At 37.1% G+C, this 17,825-nt stretch overlaps 1 protein-coding gene across 11 annotated transcripts in view; it reads right to left on the bottom strand.

The window, feature by feature from the left end:
• LTBP1 (latent transforming growth factor beta binding protein 1) overlaps positions 1–17,825 on the bottom strand; it is a 202,107-nt gene that overhangs the window by 124,304 nt on the left and 59,978 nt on the right. For 7 of the 11 annotated variants that reach the window (XM_035557280.2, XM_035557270.2, XM_035557235.2 and 4 more), the window contains exon 5: positions 9,252–9,419. In XM_035557280.2, the coding sequence (XP_035413173.1) occupies positions 9,252–9,419 (168 nt within the window). Of the gene's footprint in view, positions 1–9,251; positions 9,919–17,825 lie in introns of those variants that run through there. The other 4 variants (XM_050709492.1, XM_035557322.2, XM_035557296.2 and 1 more) reach the window with 3 other exon arrangements.

The raw sequence follows: 17,825 nt of genomic DNA, 5'->3' as shown, positions 1-17,825 counted from the left end.
TAGCTCATAATCCAGACCTTCCTGGACTAGTTAAAAAAACATAAGCTATCTAAGATTTTCTGGCACTGTCTACATCACAAAAAATTGGAAAGTTTTCTAGGGAGTTGACCTTGAGGAGGTGACACAATATGAGAATATTGGGAAGGATATTATTCAGAGCTTGAGTAATAAATTAGGTCATAGGAGACCAGTGAAAAGCAAGAGACTCAAATCCTGGAGTTCTGAAGGAGAAAAGGAGCATAGGCAGTGCTAATGAGTAGGAAGGCTGAAAGTTACTCTGCAGAGAAAGTAGCTGGACTAAAACCCATACACCTTCAACGCTTATCATTGTGGTTCTTTTAACGACATGTAAGAGTTGTATAAATTACTGCACAAGCTGCACAATCCTAAATACAGTCAGCACTGACTGGTCACTTACAGTCCCAAGGAATGAAATGTGCACCTCAATCTCCTGAGCTGTATGCAGCCCCCTCACCAAGCTTCATGCCGCAGTACTATAAGGGTCCAGAGTGCACTAAAATGCCTGCAAGTACAAAAAATCCCTCTGCCCCAACTGCCACAACAGGCATTCTTGGACCTAAGTATCTTCTAATTATATAGAAAAACAGTGTTTCAGCACCTACATATATAACATCCAACATAACAGGCTGAATTTAATATAATCACCAATAAGTAAAACAGACACGATGGACACATACTGACTGCAGGAGACTAACACTAGAGCTATGTTATGGAGCTGGTCTCATTTGGTTCCTTGCACCAGTGGTTTCCAGATTGGGGTGCACACACCCCACACAGTATAGAATACCATGCATGGAGGTGCTGGAAAAAATGTTCTTTTTCCCTACCATTAATAAAGATGAAATAAACACTGTTTTTAAAATCTTATCACTTTCTTAATTTCCATTTTTGTGTGCTTTATAATGCACATAATATATTAGTGCAGTAGCACAGGCATATAAATTATAAATAAACAAATGTATATCGGGGAAGCATGCTCAACTGTTTTGATGGCACACGCCTATCAGAAAAAAAAAAAAAAGTTTGGAGGCCACTGCCCCACTCAATCTATAGACAGAGATAATCCCTCTCAGGGAGGAGTTGGAGAACCTAAATTCCTGAATTATGAAATGAAAAGTTGCTGCACATTTCCCCGAACTTGAAGTATATGAATAATGTCAAATACAAAATTTAACTTCATAGCTCAGCTTATCATCTTTAAATTAAACTAAAATATAATCATCGTGACATATTAACAAAATATTTGGCCAAATAAGATACAGATGAGAATGCTCTCTGTGACTGGGCTTCTTAGAGCTCAAACCCCTTCCTGTGTGAGAAGCAAACACCCATTTTCCTTCTATTCATTGACCTGACCTTAAGACTTTGTAAGAGGTTTACTTAAAACAAGTTGAAAATTCCCATGGACTTCAATTTAATTCACATTTTTATATGCCTGCCTGAAAGTTCCCAGTTCCCTTTTCACAGTTCAGATTTTTTTAGACAGATACCAATCTCAAGGAATTTAAACGTGTGCGTAGTGAAGATGTATTTCATGTTCCCAAAGAAAGATCCAGAACTCTCTGCACGTTTGTACTACAAACCAGGCCTCTCAGTTGCAGAGTGCTACTCAAACCTAAGAGCTAATTATAGGTAGCAATGGGTAGGTGAAAGTTATACTACGCTGAGCAGAGACAGGGGAATTATCTGGAGGAGAACAAACACAAAAAAGATGGTGGAGAGAGGCTGAACTGGGAAGGACTGTGATCACTAAAGAGCAGTGATAACTGCTTGTTTCCTTCTGATTGTGTCATATCCAAAAGGACACATTAAATACAAACCCACTTGATTAAAAACAAAAAAAACATCCACAATACATGGCACATTTTTACCAGGAGAGAAGTCTGTCAGACTCTTCTGTGCTTGCATAATTCACAGGGAACTTACTTCTTTTTTTATGCCAGTTGGCATATACTTGATCTTCAGTGAGGTATGTGCAAAGACATTTGGTTTAGCAATAACAAAATTATAGCTGTACAAGGTAGTGTGTTTATTTGGATATGCAACAATGTAATCATTCAAATAAATGCACTCTTAGTTCTCTTTTTACAGTACTTCAAGTCAGATGTACATAAACTAATCCCTATAAATTAAAACCATATACAGTAAAATAAAGCATTATGCGTTTTAACTTTGTGTTCTGTTTTGCTTTAAGTTTGAGGGAAACATACTCCATGTGTTTTTGAATGGCTGCAGGTGTGGATTTTGTACCATTTCCATTTGTGGTTTTTCCTATGACTGCACATCCAAAAAACTGTGTTCTCTATAATATACAGTTTGGTGAGTGCTTTGAAAGCAGATGGCCTTGTGCTTCACAGTGATGGCCTGAAGTCCTTAAGGTGAGCAAGGGAGTGGAAATGGGTTGCTAACAGGCTTGTCTAAGTTCAACCTCATTAGGATCATCTGGCTGAACAATATATTTTCTTTAAATTAGCATCTGGCTTCCGTTAGAATCAGAGGGGAAGACGTCAAATTTGAGTAATTAGTTTAAGATTATGAAGAAAGAGCTCACAGATGCTGTTAACTGTATGGTAGATATCAGAGCTATTTGTTGATGACAAGTACTGATAAATATATGGGGGAAAGAAAGCATTTCTTCTGAGCAGATGTGGTTATCAACAACAACAAAGCCCTTAAGATAGCATTTCTCTTTGTAATTTGAGCGTAGGTGGCCAAAAATTGCCTTAAAAGCCACTGACCAAACTGCAGTGGTACATTTGCATTACAGACTAGAACTTAAGTCCACTAGCAGTTCAGATTCGGAAAGCCTACACTACACTACCTGGATTGTAAGTAAATGAATTCATTCTCTTGTCTGCTCAAGTTTACGTTATAGAACAAACAGAGGTTGGAAAAATGAATACCTGTTAAATTGACGCTCGTAAGTGGTTCCTCCCAGAATCAACTTGCAGATGTTTTGCTTTGGCTCTGCAAACTGGGAAATACCTTTTTTTATAGCATCTTTTATAAGGCAGAGGATGTAAACAATTCATGAAATAGTTCCACCATTATCTGTCTTTCTATTTTACCTACTTGGTCCAGTGTCTGAGGATAAATACTTGGCTTTCATTTTGCTACAGCTGTTACAATGCTGCTGCATGAATAAATATTCCAAGCATGGCAATCATTTATACAGATTATATTTCAAATTACCAGCTAAAGCAGTGAATAAAAACTCTAATGTCTTGATCCTGAAAGAGAATGCGAGAGCAGCTCTGACAGGCTGACCAACTTGCTCGATTACTGTTGCAGAGAATTTAAAAGCTAATCTTTAAACCAAGTTATCCAAGAATTCTGAACTTTTCAAGTGTCTGCCAGTGTCTGTTAAAAGAAAAAAAATATTTCATCTGGCAGCAAAAAGAGCATAAAACAATAAAGCCTGACAGTCCAGAAATGATAATTATTGCAGGAACAGTAGAAACAAAGCTTTTACCAAATAAGGCTACAAGGTAGCCGCTCTACAGAGAGTAACAAGACAAACTGATAATGCAGGGGGAATAGCTAAGTTCTTACATCATAACTACTTCAGAAAAGCATGATATTATGGCAAGCTCAAGTACAATAACCAAGGAAATTTCAAAGTAACACTTCACTCTTCCCCACAGAGAATACAATACCAAAACCAGATTGTGAATTATTGAACTGTTCTTGAGCTAAGCACCTATTCCAGAGATAACCTCCTCATCAATTACGATATCTGATGGAATGTAATCAAGTACAAAACCAAAGCATTTAAAAAAAATCAATTCTCCATAGCTATGTTACTAAAAGGAATTCAAAAAACCTTGCATGACATTTGTTGTCAATTATTTTAAATCCGCCGTTTGAGAAGCTACATCTACATCTGCTAAGTCTCAGCTGAAGCCACTGGGATAGTGATTTGCTAGGGGACAAGCTGCATAGATCAGACATGGGTCATCAGCCCAAGGTGACACCATTCACTGAATAGTAAATACCACTTCATAACAGAAAAGAAAGCATCTCTTCTAACATGTTGCCATTTTAGCACCTCTAAACCCAATATAATAGGACAGTAAGATAACAAACGTGAAACTACAATAGGTAGAAAACTGAACAGTGAACACCTCGCAAGCTGCCAGAGGAGACTGTAAATTCTCTCAAATCAATGCAAATGCTTCTACAAGCCATTGATCTTTCAATCTGCCTTTCCTGGCACACAAACCTTTACATGTCATCATTTTTTCCCTCCAATATTATTTACAATAAATGTTTTTAATGCCAATCAATATTGATGAATCTTCCTCAAATGTCATAGCCTTACAGTACCTGTTAAATGCAGTAGGCTCGTATGTAACACACTGAGCAGAGAAACAACTTTATTACACAACAAATGGCAACAAGAAAAAGTACAGTTTGCATCCTGTTTTTTTAGCAATGAAACCTGGTTACACCAACACTGAGTTCAAAATCAATTCCCTTAAAAAAAAGGTAAATTCCAGTCATTCCATTCTTGGATCTCCTGTCATACACAAACTACAGCTGATAATTTGTTGGCGTACTCACAGATCATCACCTGTTTTAACCAACACTACGAGGTTTCCGTCATTTTTTATAAGACCGAAAGTGCACATAAGGAGTTGCACAGTAACTTCTAAAGTATCGATAGAAATTAATGATCATAAATTCAGAAATTCAATCAACTTTTCATAAAACAATAACCACTTTACCTTTTTAAAGTTCTGAGTAATTATGCTCCCTAGAGTGTTTCCTAGATAGGAAATCCTCTTAGAATAATAATTATATAGTGACTTTCTTTTACTAAACTACCTTCAAATAACTTATTGTTTTAAAATATATTGGGCAAATTTTCTTTCATTGCTTTCAATGGTAGACCAAATAAAATTTGAGTAAAATGTTTATGCTTCTTCTTGGAAGTTTCTGTCTGTACATAATTGGAAACTTCTGGACAACCTCAACCATTCAAAAACATTTGTACAGATTGAACACAGTAGAACAGGAAAAATCTTTGATATACTATTCCAGTAGGGAAAGTGACAAAATTTGAGAAGCAATATCATTCTAGCATTATTGCAATAGGGCACAGGATATGCAGATCACTGTGATCCATGCTGAGAGTTCTAAAATTTATGATTGAAGTGTCTCCAAAATACAAAGGACCAGACACATTTTCATCTTGACAATTATAAAGGGACAAAAAGGGATCAGAAGAAGAGAGGAAGGGAATGCTAAAAGGAGAGAGAGAGACTTGAAGGGTGACCTACAGGGGTGGGGGGGAGAGCACTAACGCTATCGCCACCTCTGCCACAAAGTTCTTATCTTTCTACATCTATGGTCTTGGGGGAAAAAAAAATCTTGAACTCTTCTTGGTCTGCACCTGCAGAGTGCTGTTATTTCCCTCTTTGAGGCAAATACTGCCAAGTGCTCAGACATGAAATTTCTGCAGAAATATACGCACTTCCACTGAATAATATGTAATTCTTTTTTAACTTCCCATTCATAACAACTTAAATGAACTGCTTTAAATGAGAGACAGAGCTGCAAATGAACAGTGAATAAAAACCTAAGTATTAAATGACTGCTTCCCTTACTAAGTTCTGTCATTCCTATGCAATGAAAGAGGTAAGGATACTGTGGAAAAAAAATAGTGTAAACCTATAATTAAATACATATGCACAATACGGCAAAAATTAAAGCGTATGAAGAACATTAGCTTGGGCATTTCCTAATTTCTTACTGCTTCATTTCACAGTTACAAATTAGTCACTGTCCTCCCACTCCCTACAGAGAGAAAATTCATTTCAAAAATAGGGTATTTTGGAATGTGGAATCATTCTGAGGAGAAACAGGACACGTCACTGAGTAACTTCAACAGTGAATGAGACAGGAAGCTCATGTGTTATTCTATATGCATCCTTTCCTATGCACATATACTGACCCTGTTTTACAAGCCTCCGTAGATATATCGGAACTGAAATACCATACAACCTTCACATGCACCAATCCAATAGAGTAACGAGGATCATCTATTCAGCAGAAGTTTCCAGTCAGATTAAATGCTTTCATTCTCCAAGCCAATGAAATATGGGAGGTTGGTTAGTTTAACTGTGCAACATAGCCCATTCACAAAATGAAACCATAAAAGAAAAAAACTGTTTCACTGAAGCATACTGGCAATCAAGGAGATCCTTCCTTTTTAAATACCAAGTTTTCATCACCTTCAATTGAAATGCTAGAGCTCTTTATGAAAACAGGCAAAATCTCAACTACCTGAAAAGCTACATTTTCCCCAATCTGTTTCTTCTTGTGGGTTTTTATTTTTAATGGTTTATCCATATCTAGTAAAATTTTCAGGAAACAGGATTAGTTCCTTGCCTGGCTTCACTGGTACCACGTTTCAGCTGAAATGACCAACTGAACAAGTCTTAAGAATCTGAAACAACCCATGGAAAAACTTCAGGAGCTTTAGTGCAGGCAATGCAGCTTGTTTTCTTCAAAAATAAAAAATGTTTTTGAAGTTCAGTAGAAAGTTTAAAAGCTAAACATGAATTTTTACTCTGTTCACTATTAGAAATAATGAATTTTAAGAACCAAGCAAAATGACGGCTAACTGCAATCTGTCATCAGAGAATCTGAATTAAATCTTTTGTGCTAGAGAGCTGCTCCTGGTAAGGAAATGCATTTTGACCTAACAACAATCTAACTATCTAAAGCTGTTTCCTAATTTCCCATTCAAAGGAGATGTCTATTATTAGTAATAGGAGTTAGTTTTCCAAATAGGGCATGTGAACTTAACTTTTCTGAGTTTAGGAAGAAGAAATACTTTAAAAGAACTACCGAAACCGTGCTGCTCACTGCTTTAAGTATGCATTTTCTGACACAACCTTCTGTTTTCATGGTTGCACTTTTAAAATGTCAAAAGCTCAGAAGAAGAATTTCCATTCATTTTGGATAAACAGTAAGTAAACAAGTTTAGAACTGGGTCTTGAAAGAAAAAGCACAAGCAAAGCATAACGCAGATGTTAAAAATATAATAAAAATAAATTATCTCATAAGACCCAAATTACTTCTGCTTTAGGTATCACAAGATATCTTGATCAGGACAAGTCTGAGCTAATGAGATACTAGTTAAAAGAAAGGACAAGAAAGGACATAAAAATAATTTCAATAATTGACATTTTAAACCCTGATTCAAAAGCTCCTGAAAATCTGTGACCAATAACAGAACTCGACCTAGAGGAGTGGGATCTCTCCTCTCCCAATATTAAGAAGTTCAGTTCACTCAGCATTTTTAACTGGAGAGCTTTGGAGTCACAGTTCAGATCTCTTTCTTATTCCTTTTCTATTAAAATCATGATACTCAGAGATACGGTAAATACTTCTAGTCTTTTAAAGGCTACATGGAAGATAGATAGGTACAGACAGATTAAAAATGCCACTAGATGTGTAGTGACTTGTTTTGATACATTTTTAAACATAATGCTCCCTTAACTTTCCATCAAACTATTATGAACTGCTTTTGTTGAATACTTCTAGCAGGCTATTGTACACAGTGAATCACAACCTGCATGGCCCAAGGCCAGGAAGGAAGGTGTGGAACGTGCCTTTACAGGTCAATTTCCACTCTCCAAGTTTGTATTTGAGGGAAGGTCGTGTTACAACACAGATTTACATAGCAGAAAAATTACATGACCGCCCGTTCTCAACATTTCATAATTTCAGTAAAAAATTAGGTCATATGAAGTGTGGGGAAGGAAGAAAAGAAGGGGGAAATAACCCTATCTATCCTTTCACAGAAGTCTGAAAAATTAAACCAAAAACTTACTTAACTGGGGTTCTTGCCAAAACACTGATTAAAAAAATAAAACAACTGTTTTAACAGTAAACACAAGTTTAAAATATTTAATTTACCATTCCTTTCTAAAAAAACTTTTCTTTTTTAATGCACCAAAACAACCATAAATAAAATGTGCTCTATTGCTCTTTTGAAAAGTTTTTTTTATTATTTCTACTCCAAAGCATTTATATATTACAAATATGGATGTTATCAAGGAATGTGTTATTCATTTCAGGAGCTTTCATCCCCAGTCTAGTCTAGTAGGAGTCTTAAGAAAGGGAACTGCTCTTTGTATCGTCTGTCTGGATGAAAAGAATAATAATTTGGAATAGCTTTTTTCCCCCTCAGAGCCTGAAATATAGTGCACTTTAAAAAGGGCAGTATTGGCCAGCATCAGCACTGCCTGACATTATGTTTATACTAGAAGGAGACTAAAATTACAATGTTCATATCTGGCATTCTTTGAGTACATATTGGCAAAATAATTAATTTTTAAAGTTATTTTCTCTAAAGATATTTTACAATATTTTCATGATTACAATAAAATTATTTTCACAAGCAGTTAAGAATAAAGTGTGTAAGTATGCATCCATATATCTGAATTTCATTTAGCTTACCAGACTAATATTTGCACACAAATTCCTATGAACATCATAAATTGTACAGTTAAAATATGCTAATCCATTAACTCAGCTTTCAGGGTTTGTTTTAGTACAATCGAACAGTTACAGGGTTTAGACTGGCATACTGTTGGTACTGTTTATTGAGCAAACAGACTAAACACTAACAGAAAAATTACTAGCTTCAATAATTGGACTTAATATTAGCTCAATTTTTAAAAATGGCAAATATGAAATCTGACTTATTCTCAGCAGTAAAGAAGAAAATTATACCCTTTTTAATTTTTTCTAAAAAGGACTGCAATCTTAAGGAACTCTTGAACAATTTTTTGAAGACATTCACTGTGTTAGCTAAGTTTTCATGTACATTTGATACCTATTCAACAAATAAGAGGAGGAAACGCAGAACTTTTTGTGGAATCTGACATTTCCTCTATTTAGCAACACAACCTCTGAGGGACTGATTTTACCAAAAGCTTCAGCTTAGCAAATTGTAGCCCTGCAGCTGAAAACTCAAATGAAAAATAAGTGTTTTTTTTTTTCTTTTTTTTTTTTTTTCTGTAACACAAAAGGAACTTTTGGGATAATTTCAAAAGGATACCAGAAAGCTTGTCTAAGATACAATGGCTCCTTCTCAGCACAGCCCTCCAAACAAAGAGCAGCAGATGCACAACTGGTATTAATAACAAAATATCCCCTCCCTCTGTTAGTCAAGAGAGGACAGCTAAGGACAAATACAGTTTCAGGGTACTTACCTACTCGGAAGTTAGTGGCTGTCAGAGTGTCAGCAGCATGGCCATTCTCACTGATGAGGGTGGTGGTATTTCCCTTCTCACAGTTGTTCTGACAGTTGCCCTTGGTGCAAGTCACTTTGCAGATGCTGGGTGTAAAGACCACCTTGATGCGACCAGTATGATTTCCCACTGTCAGCGGAGGCAAAGAAAAAAAGAAAAATAAACAGAACACTTTGGTATCCATTGATTTCCTTCAAAAAGTTTTGAAAAAAAAAAGGCGGGGGGGGAGAAAAAGGCGACAGGTCTCCAGGAGGAGGGCAGTCTGCAGTGCTCTCTCTCATAGATCTCCAGTGGTGTCTCTGAAACAGGAGTAGGAAGCTTAGCAAACAGAGCTCCGGGATACGCTCCAAAACCACATTTAAAGTCAAGTCACTGGAGTGGGATTAGTAATCACAATGCTGCACTTTATTCACAGTCAGACAAAGAGCAATACCAAGGGCATGACAGCTTAAATAGCCAACCCTGACAGGCAGATGTAATGTAAAGAGCCTGGCTGTGCACCTAGGGGTGAATAAACTCTTGTGTCCTCCTGCATACTTTTCCTGTTTCTGCACTTATTAAGTCACTATTTGTAGCTCGACCCCTGGAAATGTTTTAGGCATGCGGCATGTCTGAAAACATCTGTCTCAAATCTCCTGGCACCCCAGCCCGAAGTGGTCAAACCTTGTGACGCAGCTGCCTGGACCCATTTTTTCACAGTTTTTTGGAACCGTTTTTCCACACGGATTTACATATTATAGACTGAGCTTTGCTGTCAGCCTTTGTTTAAGTAATAAGTAGCTCAGACAGAGAAAGGGGTGAGGAAATATCAATAGCTGAAAATACTAGTTCTGAGCTCAAAGTTGAAAAAAGCTATATATATATATATATATATTTTAATGTACTTCCTTACAGTCATTTAAAAAACTTCAATGTAAAGAAGACTGAGCAAGCACTAATTTTCAATTAAGCTCATTAGAAGAAATACTTCTTGTTATAGAATTTGATTTAAAACCAGATGTATTTAATCCTAACAGACATCTAACAACTGAAGCCAAAAAAGATTAAAACTACTAATCAGTAAAATTAGGGGGAAAGAACAGATGGTAGTTGCAAGTATTTAAAAAGAAAACACTTTGCCCTCTGCACACTTACTAATAACTTTAGCAAGTTCTTGTAAATATATTACAGCATCTCTGTGAAAACTATCCATAAATACTTTCATAACAAACCTAAAAGTCCCAAGAAATGACGCACAGAAAGAGAAGAATCTCCTTCCTCCTCCTGTCATAGAAATAAAAAAGTTGCTGGAGAGCCGCCATCCAACCTAGCTACAGAATACCCTCCAGACATTTTTTTTTTAAATCTCAAGAAATGCAGATGAACTTCCCACTTCAAAAGAATATGAAGCCTCTTATTTCTAGCTCTTCATAAACAAATTAAAACAATTGTGCCAACTGTTTTGTCTACAGTAAAGGCATCACTCTATTTGAACAGTAGCTGTATGACAGATGCTCCCACCTTATTCTCCCTAACAATACTTTGAAGCAGCACAACACAGAAACACACAGAAATAAATACTTCAATTAAAGGCTAGTATTGTGATTTCAGTTCATTTAGAGACCCCAGAATCTTGGTTGTCAAGCATTTCTTATAAAAGTCTTACTACACGTTTCTCAATGAACAGAGATCTAGTGCCTTGTGAATTGCTGAGGCTAGAATTTCTAAGCTTTCCCTTTGTCAAACAAAGCTTCACAAGCAATACTACCACGCTTGTATGTTATTTGCATCTTTATATATATATATATACACATACACGTATATATGGTATCTATGTATCTAGATATATTGTTTTCCTAGAAAAGCCCAATCCATTTTCTCTTTTATACTTCAGATGTATTAGTAACATTTTTCCTTTAGGATGTGATGTAATAAAAAAACATGGTTAGCTGAGTCAAAAAAGTCAGTCCTGCCTACACTGCAAAAACTACTGTATTGGGGGACCCACACAAGTTTTCCAGCCTAGTTGAAAAAAAAATTGGCTTTGCCAGTATAACTGGAATTATACCATGACTTAATTCTCCTTCATAATACTTTGTATTATGTTGTTGAGTCTAAAGCTGTAGGAGAATTTAGGCATGATGCTAATAAAAAAAACTCTTTAAAAAAAATAATTTTCATTACATAGTTCACATTTTATCAGAAAAAATCTGTACCCTAAGTTTTTGCTAGAAGATATGCTTTAATGTGAGACTGAATGGAAATTGTAAATTTGCCTCTCACCCATTTTTCATGAACAGACGTCTGCATGTAAGTTCGGGAGTAAGAATATAGGAGCAGCAGTTGAACTGCTCCTTTGAAAACACTGGCCTGTATCTACAGAGGTAAAGAGTATCCATGAAACAGTATTTAAATGCAGGTTTTTAGGGAAGCAAGAAGTCTGAAAACCATGCGATGCAGGGCCTAGCCCCTACAAATACTTGAATCATCATCCACTGATGCCCTTGCTAGAGAACCAGTTCAATTCTCATGGATATTCTTGCTATATCAGTTACAAAGAGCCAGGTATAAGACAACTTCTTATTCTTTTGACATTAGATCTGCTTTTTTTTTTTTTTCAGATTTACAAAAAAAAACAAAACTTATTTTCTTTTCCTCGCCTAGCAGGTCACTGCTTTTAACTTCCTCAATTCTTCTGAAGGCATTTAGGAAAGAATCTGAGCTGAAAGTTGATCAGTGTATGAGAAGGACTTAGGTGATCCAAGGCACAGATGCTGTCTTTATCGTTCTCTGTAGCCATACCTCAGGAGACAGGACTATCCTCACCTAGCCCAAGGCTCAGAGACCTTCACAGTGAGCATAACACATGCAGATTTCAGTCAAAAAGAGACTGCGGACCCTTCTCCTGAAAGGAAGCACTCGGCAGAAACTCTGCAAGGTTAGCATCTTGGATCCTTGAATCATCTCCTTGACTTCTGTGGGTTTTTTTAATTTATTTTTGTTTTGTTTGTTTGTATTTGTTGTGTGTGTATATGTGCATGCATGTGTGTGTTTTATCTTCTATAAAGAGGGAAAGATTTAATCCAAATGGGAAACTATATCCTTCCATACTTCTTGGATGGTTTGGCAGCATGAACGTTGAAAGCCCATAGAAAATGCCCTTTACTGCCATAGCCTCAACCTCTTTTGCACTTGGGCTAGTTTATATAAAGAAGGACACCACAATTTTAAGGTTGCATACAGGTTATTTTCATCTTTAAACTCCAGAAGCTTTACTGATGATGCCACTGTGACATAGACATGAACAGATCTGCAACATAGATTATCTCAAATTCAGTTCTGGAGAAAAACTATGGTGCTACAGCACCACGACATACCTGAAATCATTATTTTTATATAGAGAGAATGTATCATAAAATCTTCAAAACCAATTTTAAACATGTGGAAATGAAACACCTCACTGTGCTCTTAAGTATAACACCAGATTTTGACAAAATACAAATGTGAGAGCAGATAAATAAATGAGCTTAATGAAAGAAAACACAAGCAGAAGATATAAACACCAAGCCAACAGAAAAACGACTGGAAAAAAAAAGGCGTAACTGGAGATAAATTCAGATTGTTGGCTTACTAAAGATGGGACAATCAGGATTACTTGTAGTAGCTAATCTTCATCCCTGAAGCAGGCAGCAAACTTGTAATGGGGGGGGATCAGCCAACTGCACCATCACCCTGCCTCCTGGTCTAGGTTCACTCACGCCTAAGGACCCTTAGATACATCTGTCCAAGGAGATCAGTGGAAGAATGTACCCATAATTTCCAAAACCTGTGAAATTCTCTGGGCTAGACTCAAAAAGAAAGATGCCTGGATAAACTGATGAGAGTTTAGCTGAAAATTGGCACCACCTTTATATGATTTTCTTTCCATCTCTGTAAGTATGATATAATATTACAAGCATGGCAAGCTCCTGCTGAGATAAATTTATGATCTAACAACAACAACAACTGCAGGAGAAGTGGAAAATATAAGCAAGAGGATTTCTTCATAGAATCCCTTCCATCCCCACTGCCCATCACAACAAACTCATTTTTTTCTGCATCAGCATGAAAGGTGAATGGGTTAAGAGAGGCAGCTGGAAGGTTTTAGGTCCAGGTGGCCACAGTGGCTCATGCAACCACTCCTGGGCAGAGTTATACAAGGGGAAGGTTTCCTTATGAATCTCCTGGGTGCCTTTGTTTGCAAGGCTGCTCAGTCTTCGCTTCTTTCTAGAAGAATTTCTATAAACACATTTTTTTCTCAGTTTTATGGCTGCCCTCACAGCTCCAGCATTCTGCAGAGACTGAACTAGACAGTATTCAATAGCTGTAGTGGATCTCGGAAGATTTGTGGCATGTCCCTGTTTTGAGGGAAGACAATGGGCTAGCAGCACGAGTGAAAGCAGAACTGTTGTTCTGTTAAAAAGATGACTACACTGTACTGTCTCACAGGTCAAGTGGGGCAAAAAGAAGAAACTATTTTAATGTGTTGAAAAAAATATGTTATTGTGGGTATAATGTTCTCCTGCGTCATAGTGACCTAATCAAAGGGATGCATTTATTCACAATAAAGCAGTAGTTTATACTGCAGAGTCGGCTGGTGGAGCTTACACATAACTCTCCTAGAACCCTTGCAAAAAAAATTTCTTCCAACTACTTTTAGTATTATGGAGGGGTTTGGTGTTTATTTATTTTAACATACCTTCAGTTATGACAAATATCCCATGAAAAATCTCCTGAGGAAACAATTAAGTAAACTGGAGGCTTTTCATTAATACCTCCAAAAATTACACAAACTCAGTGTGTCAACCCACTTCTGCACTGAAACCAGTATGTTTTTGTGTGTATCTACACAGCATCTCATAAAGCCTGAAGATTCTATTTAAAAATAAATAAAATTGCACTCGCCTATTCCCAAAGACAACAATTTATGATGGGTTTAATCTAAGACAGTTTCGTATGTTTTCAAACAATAGCCATGATGCATGAGAACTTTGGAATGCAAATCTATCTTCTTATATCAAAGCCAGTAAGTTTTCACATGGCAAATCGATTCAGTGTTTTAAATTCTCAGATGACCAACTCCCTTACCCTCCCCTCTCTTGTTTTCTTAATTAAATGCTGACAGGATAAAAGGAAAGAAACGAGAGGAAATTACTTCCTAAAACACGTGTCTCCCAGTTATTTTACCACTACACCTGGTTTAGTCCTTACTACTAGATATGCTTGTTCACCCAAAAGGAAAGCTGACATAGTATAAAAATCAACCATGTAAATAAAATAGATAAGCTTTCAGAACTATCGTTGAATTACCTTTTTATATTTATTTACTTGCAGTATGTGAGGATGTTCTTTTTTTACCATCACTTAATCATCAGTTTAAAACAACAAAATAAGTTTTGCAAATATCAGAACAAGTTGAAACATAGCTACCATACACCTTGGGTATTCCAAAATCTGGAAGATACCTATACTTAAAGCTCTTACTGTAACTAAGGAATAAAAAAAAAAAGAATAAAAAAAAGAACAAAAGAAAAAGAGATAAAGACACTAGATCCACATACAGACTAGAGGCAAATCTTCCCTAAATTTCTGATTGCACCTTGAGAGGAATACAGCCCTTACCAGGCACAGAAAGGACCAAAAGAGACTGACAGATCTGTAATCTTTCCTACCTCTTCTCCCTTCTTTTCACAGGCTAAAAAAACAGCACTACACAAAAACTTTGTCCAGTCTATTCTTAAAACCCTTCTATTACACAGATTTCACAGTCTCCCTAAGGAACACATTCCTGTGCTTCAGTCTCTCTTCTTACTATAAAGAATATTCGTAATACCTAACCCACATTTCCCCTGTTGCAATTCAAATGTATTATGCCCTGTCTTATCTATGGCGAACTCCGAGAAAATCTTATTCCTCTGTAAATCTATCTCTACCATACTTGAAGACTGCTACTGTGAGTCCCCCTCAGTCTCATTTTCTCCAAACCAAAACCATCTCACGTTTTTCAGTCTAACAAGCCATATTTTGCAGTTTGCCATTGTTTCTTGCTTTGCTTTTATTTTCCCTCAGTTGGTTCTTGTCTTCCTTCAAATCAACTGTCCAAAACTAGACACGATTGCAGCTGAGCTCTGATCGATGCTGGAGAGTGAAGCAGGATTACTTAATACATCTTTACTGAAATGCTCACGTTGGTATAACTTATTTCTCTCCCCCAACAGTGCAATATTGATCCTTCATACTCAGCCCCAGCCTGCATGATAGTCAAAGGGGCACAGACATCCTGAATCCTCTTCTGACAGGTTGGAAAAGGATGTCATCCCCGTGATGTTAATGTGGACCATTTTCCTACATGACATTAGCAAGGCTGAACTCAGCCTATCTAAAAACCAGTCAGAATATGAGCTTTATTCTATTTAACAGCCATGAGTACAAGCCAAAGTCTGGAAAACGCATGGATTCAAAAACGCAAGGCACAGCTGCTGGGTAACTTCATTTTCAGTTTCTATTTACAACGTCTGCCTTTACGTATGGCAGTGCATCTGTGCTCATCAGAAATGTTGTTGCATTACATTACACACTTCATACCTGATTCTCTTTTCCCAAGCATTGGCAGTAATCAGATACGGCAATGAAACTAAAAATAAGATGACCCAGCTTTATTTCATCCAAGATCCAACGCTGTCTAGGAAAGCTAACAGTACTTCTCCCGATTCTGCACAAGGTGAGGTGTACTTACACACACCTGCTCAGCCACACATTTTGAGCAAGAAACGAATATTTCAAGCTGTTTTTTTGATAGCTACACATTGATATATATATATGCTACATATTACTGACATGTAATTAATTTCAGCATTCCTTCTACTTTGTTATTTCTGTAACTTTTTTTTTTTTTGTATTTGTATGATCTTACAAGTATTTAATTGGTCATTACAGATGAACTTGTGATATTGTCACTTTTCAAGTATTCAGTTCTATTGCCTTTGTGAAAACCAATGGGCCTATTCAAAAAGCAAAACACTATCTGGCTATCTGTTATGGTGGTAACTGAACAGTGGCCTCCACAGCTCCTTTCCAGCCCCCCTGCTCTTATTGTCATCTTGTCACCACTGCTGTTACACACTTCTATATATAGATATTGTGTCCATATAGATACGGAGTACTGTGTCCAGTTCTGGGCTCCCCAGTACAAGAGGGACACAGAACTACTGGAACAAGTCCAGAGGAAGGCTACAAAGACAAGTAAAGGACTGGAGCACCTGTTGTACGAGGGCAAGCTGAAAGAACTGGGTCTGTTTAGCCCAGAAAGGAAAAGGCTGAGGGGAGAGCTCATTAATGTATATAAATATCTGAGGGGAAGGTGTCAAGAGGATGGAGATGGTCTTGTTTCAGCTGTGCCCAGCAACAGGCTGAGAAGCAACGGGCACAAACTGAAGCGCAGGAGGTTCTGGCTCAACCTGAGGGGGCACTTGCCTACTGTGAGAGTGACAGAGCACTGGGACAGGCTGCCCAGAGAGGTGGTGGAGTCTCCTTCTCTGGAGATACTCAAAACTCTGGAGATACTCAAAACCTGCTTGGCTGCCATCCTGCACAACGTGCACTAGGTGATCCTGCTTGGCAGGGAGGGTGGACTGGGTGATCTTCAGAGGTCCCTTCCAACCCCACCCATTCTGTGATTCTATGATTTCAGTCCCCAGCAATAATTTTTGGTTGATTCAAGGAGAGGCAAGTAAACCATTCTTCAGTTCTCTTAACCTCAGTTTAAGATAGACGTAAAGGTACACAATGCATTACTTAAAATGATTTGCTACAGCAAAACTTGCTTCATTCAAACAGACTTTCTTCATCAACTTCAGCAGATTCTGATAAACTCTGATGTCTGCAACACAGGCACATTGTGTTTTCTTTACCATAGACAGCTGTCATTTAGACATCAAAGGAGCACATGCAAGCACAAGTGCTGAGATAGTTTTGAAGAGCATTCATAGCTGTATTTACATGTTCCCATCCAGGAGCCCTTTGTTGTCAAATCTTCTCACTGACATTGTCTTTTCAGAGCAGTCAGAGGAATTCACAGCAATTAGAATAATTTTTCTTCTGTCCTGGTGCATAACAAATGATTCATGCATGGATTGGAAATCTGATTTCTGTCAGCAGGCATAATGAATCACCTTTTTTCTTCCTTGTCTCTTTTCCCCCTGCAATGATTCTCTACATGCAATCCTCAGGCAGGAAACAACCTAACTTGGCTTACATCCATTTTCCATGTTTAAAATGATGTTAAACAAAATAAACAAAAAAAACCACCTCTGATCAATAGTTTATAGTGAAAAATATATCTATCATTTCCCTTTACATAGCTTAAGATGTTCCAGAAAAACATACCAATGCAAGTAAATTAACAGACTGCAATGCGGTTTGAGATGTCTGACAGGATGGCCTCAATTCTGTTTGATTAATTTTATTGGTTTATGTTTATTTGTTTTAAAGGTATTACACAGACTAGATTCACAAAGG

Source organism: Cygnus atratus, chromosome 3 (assembly GCF_013377495.2).
Source record: "Cygnus atratus isolate AKBS03 ecotype Queensland, Australia chromosome 3, CAtr_DNAZoo_HiC_assembly, whole genome shotgun sequence".
Taxonomy (NCBI): Eukaryota; Metazoa; Chordata; class Aves; order Anseriformes; family Anatidae; genus Cygnus; species Cygnus atratus.
The sequence above is the reverse complement of the archived record's forward strand: the minus strand, read 5'-3'. Positions and strand labels throughout refer to the sequence as shown.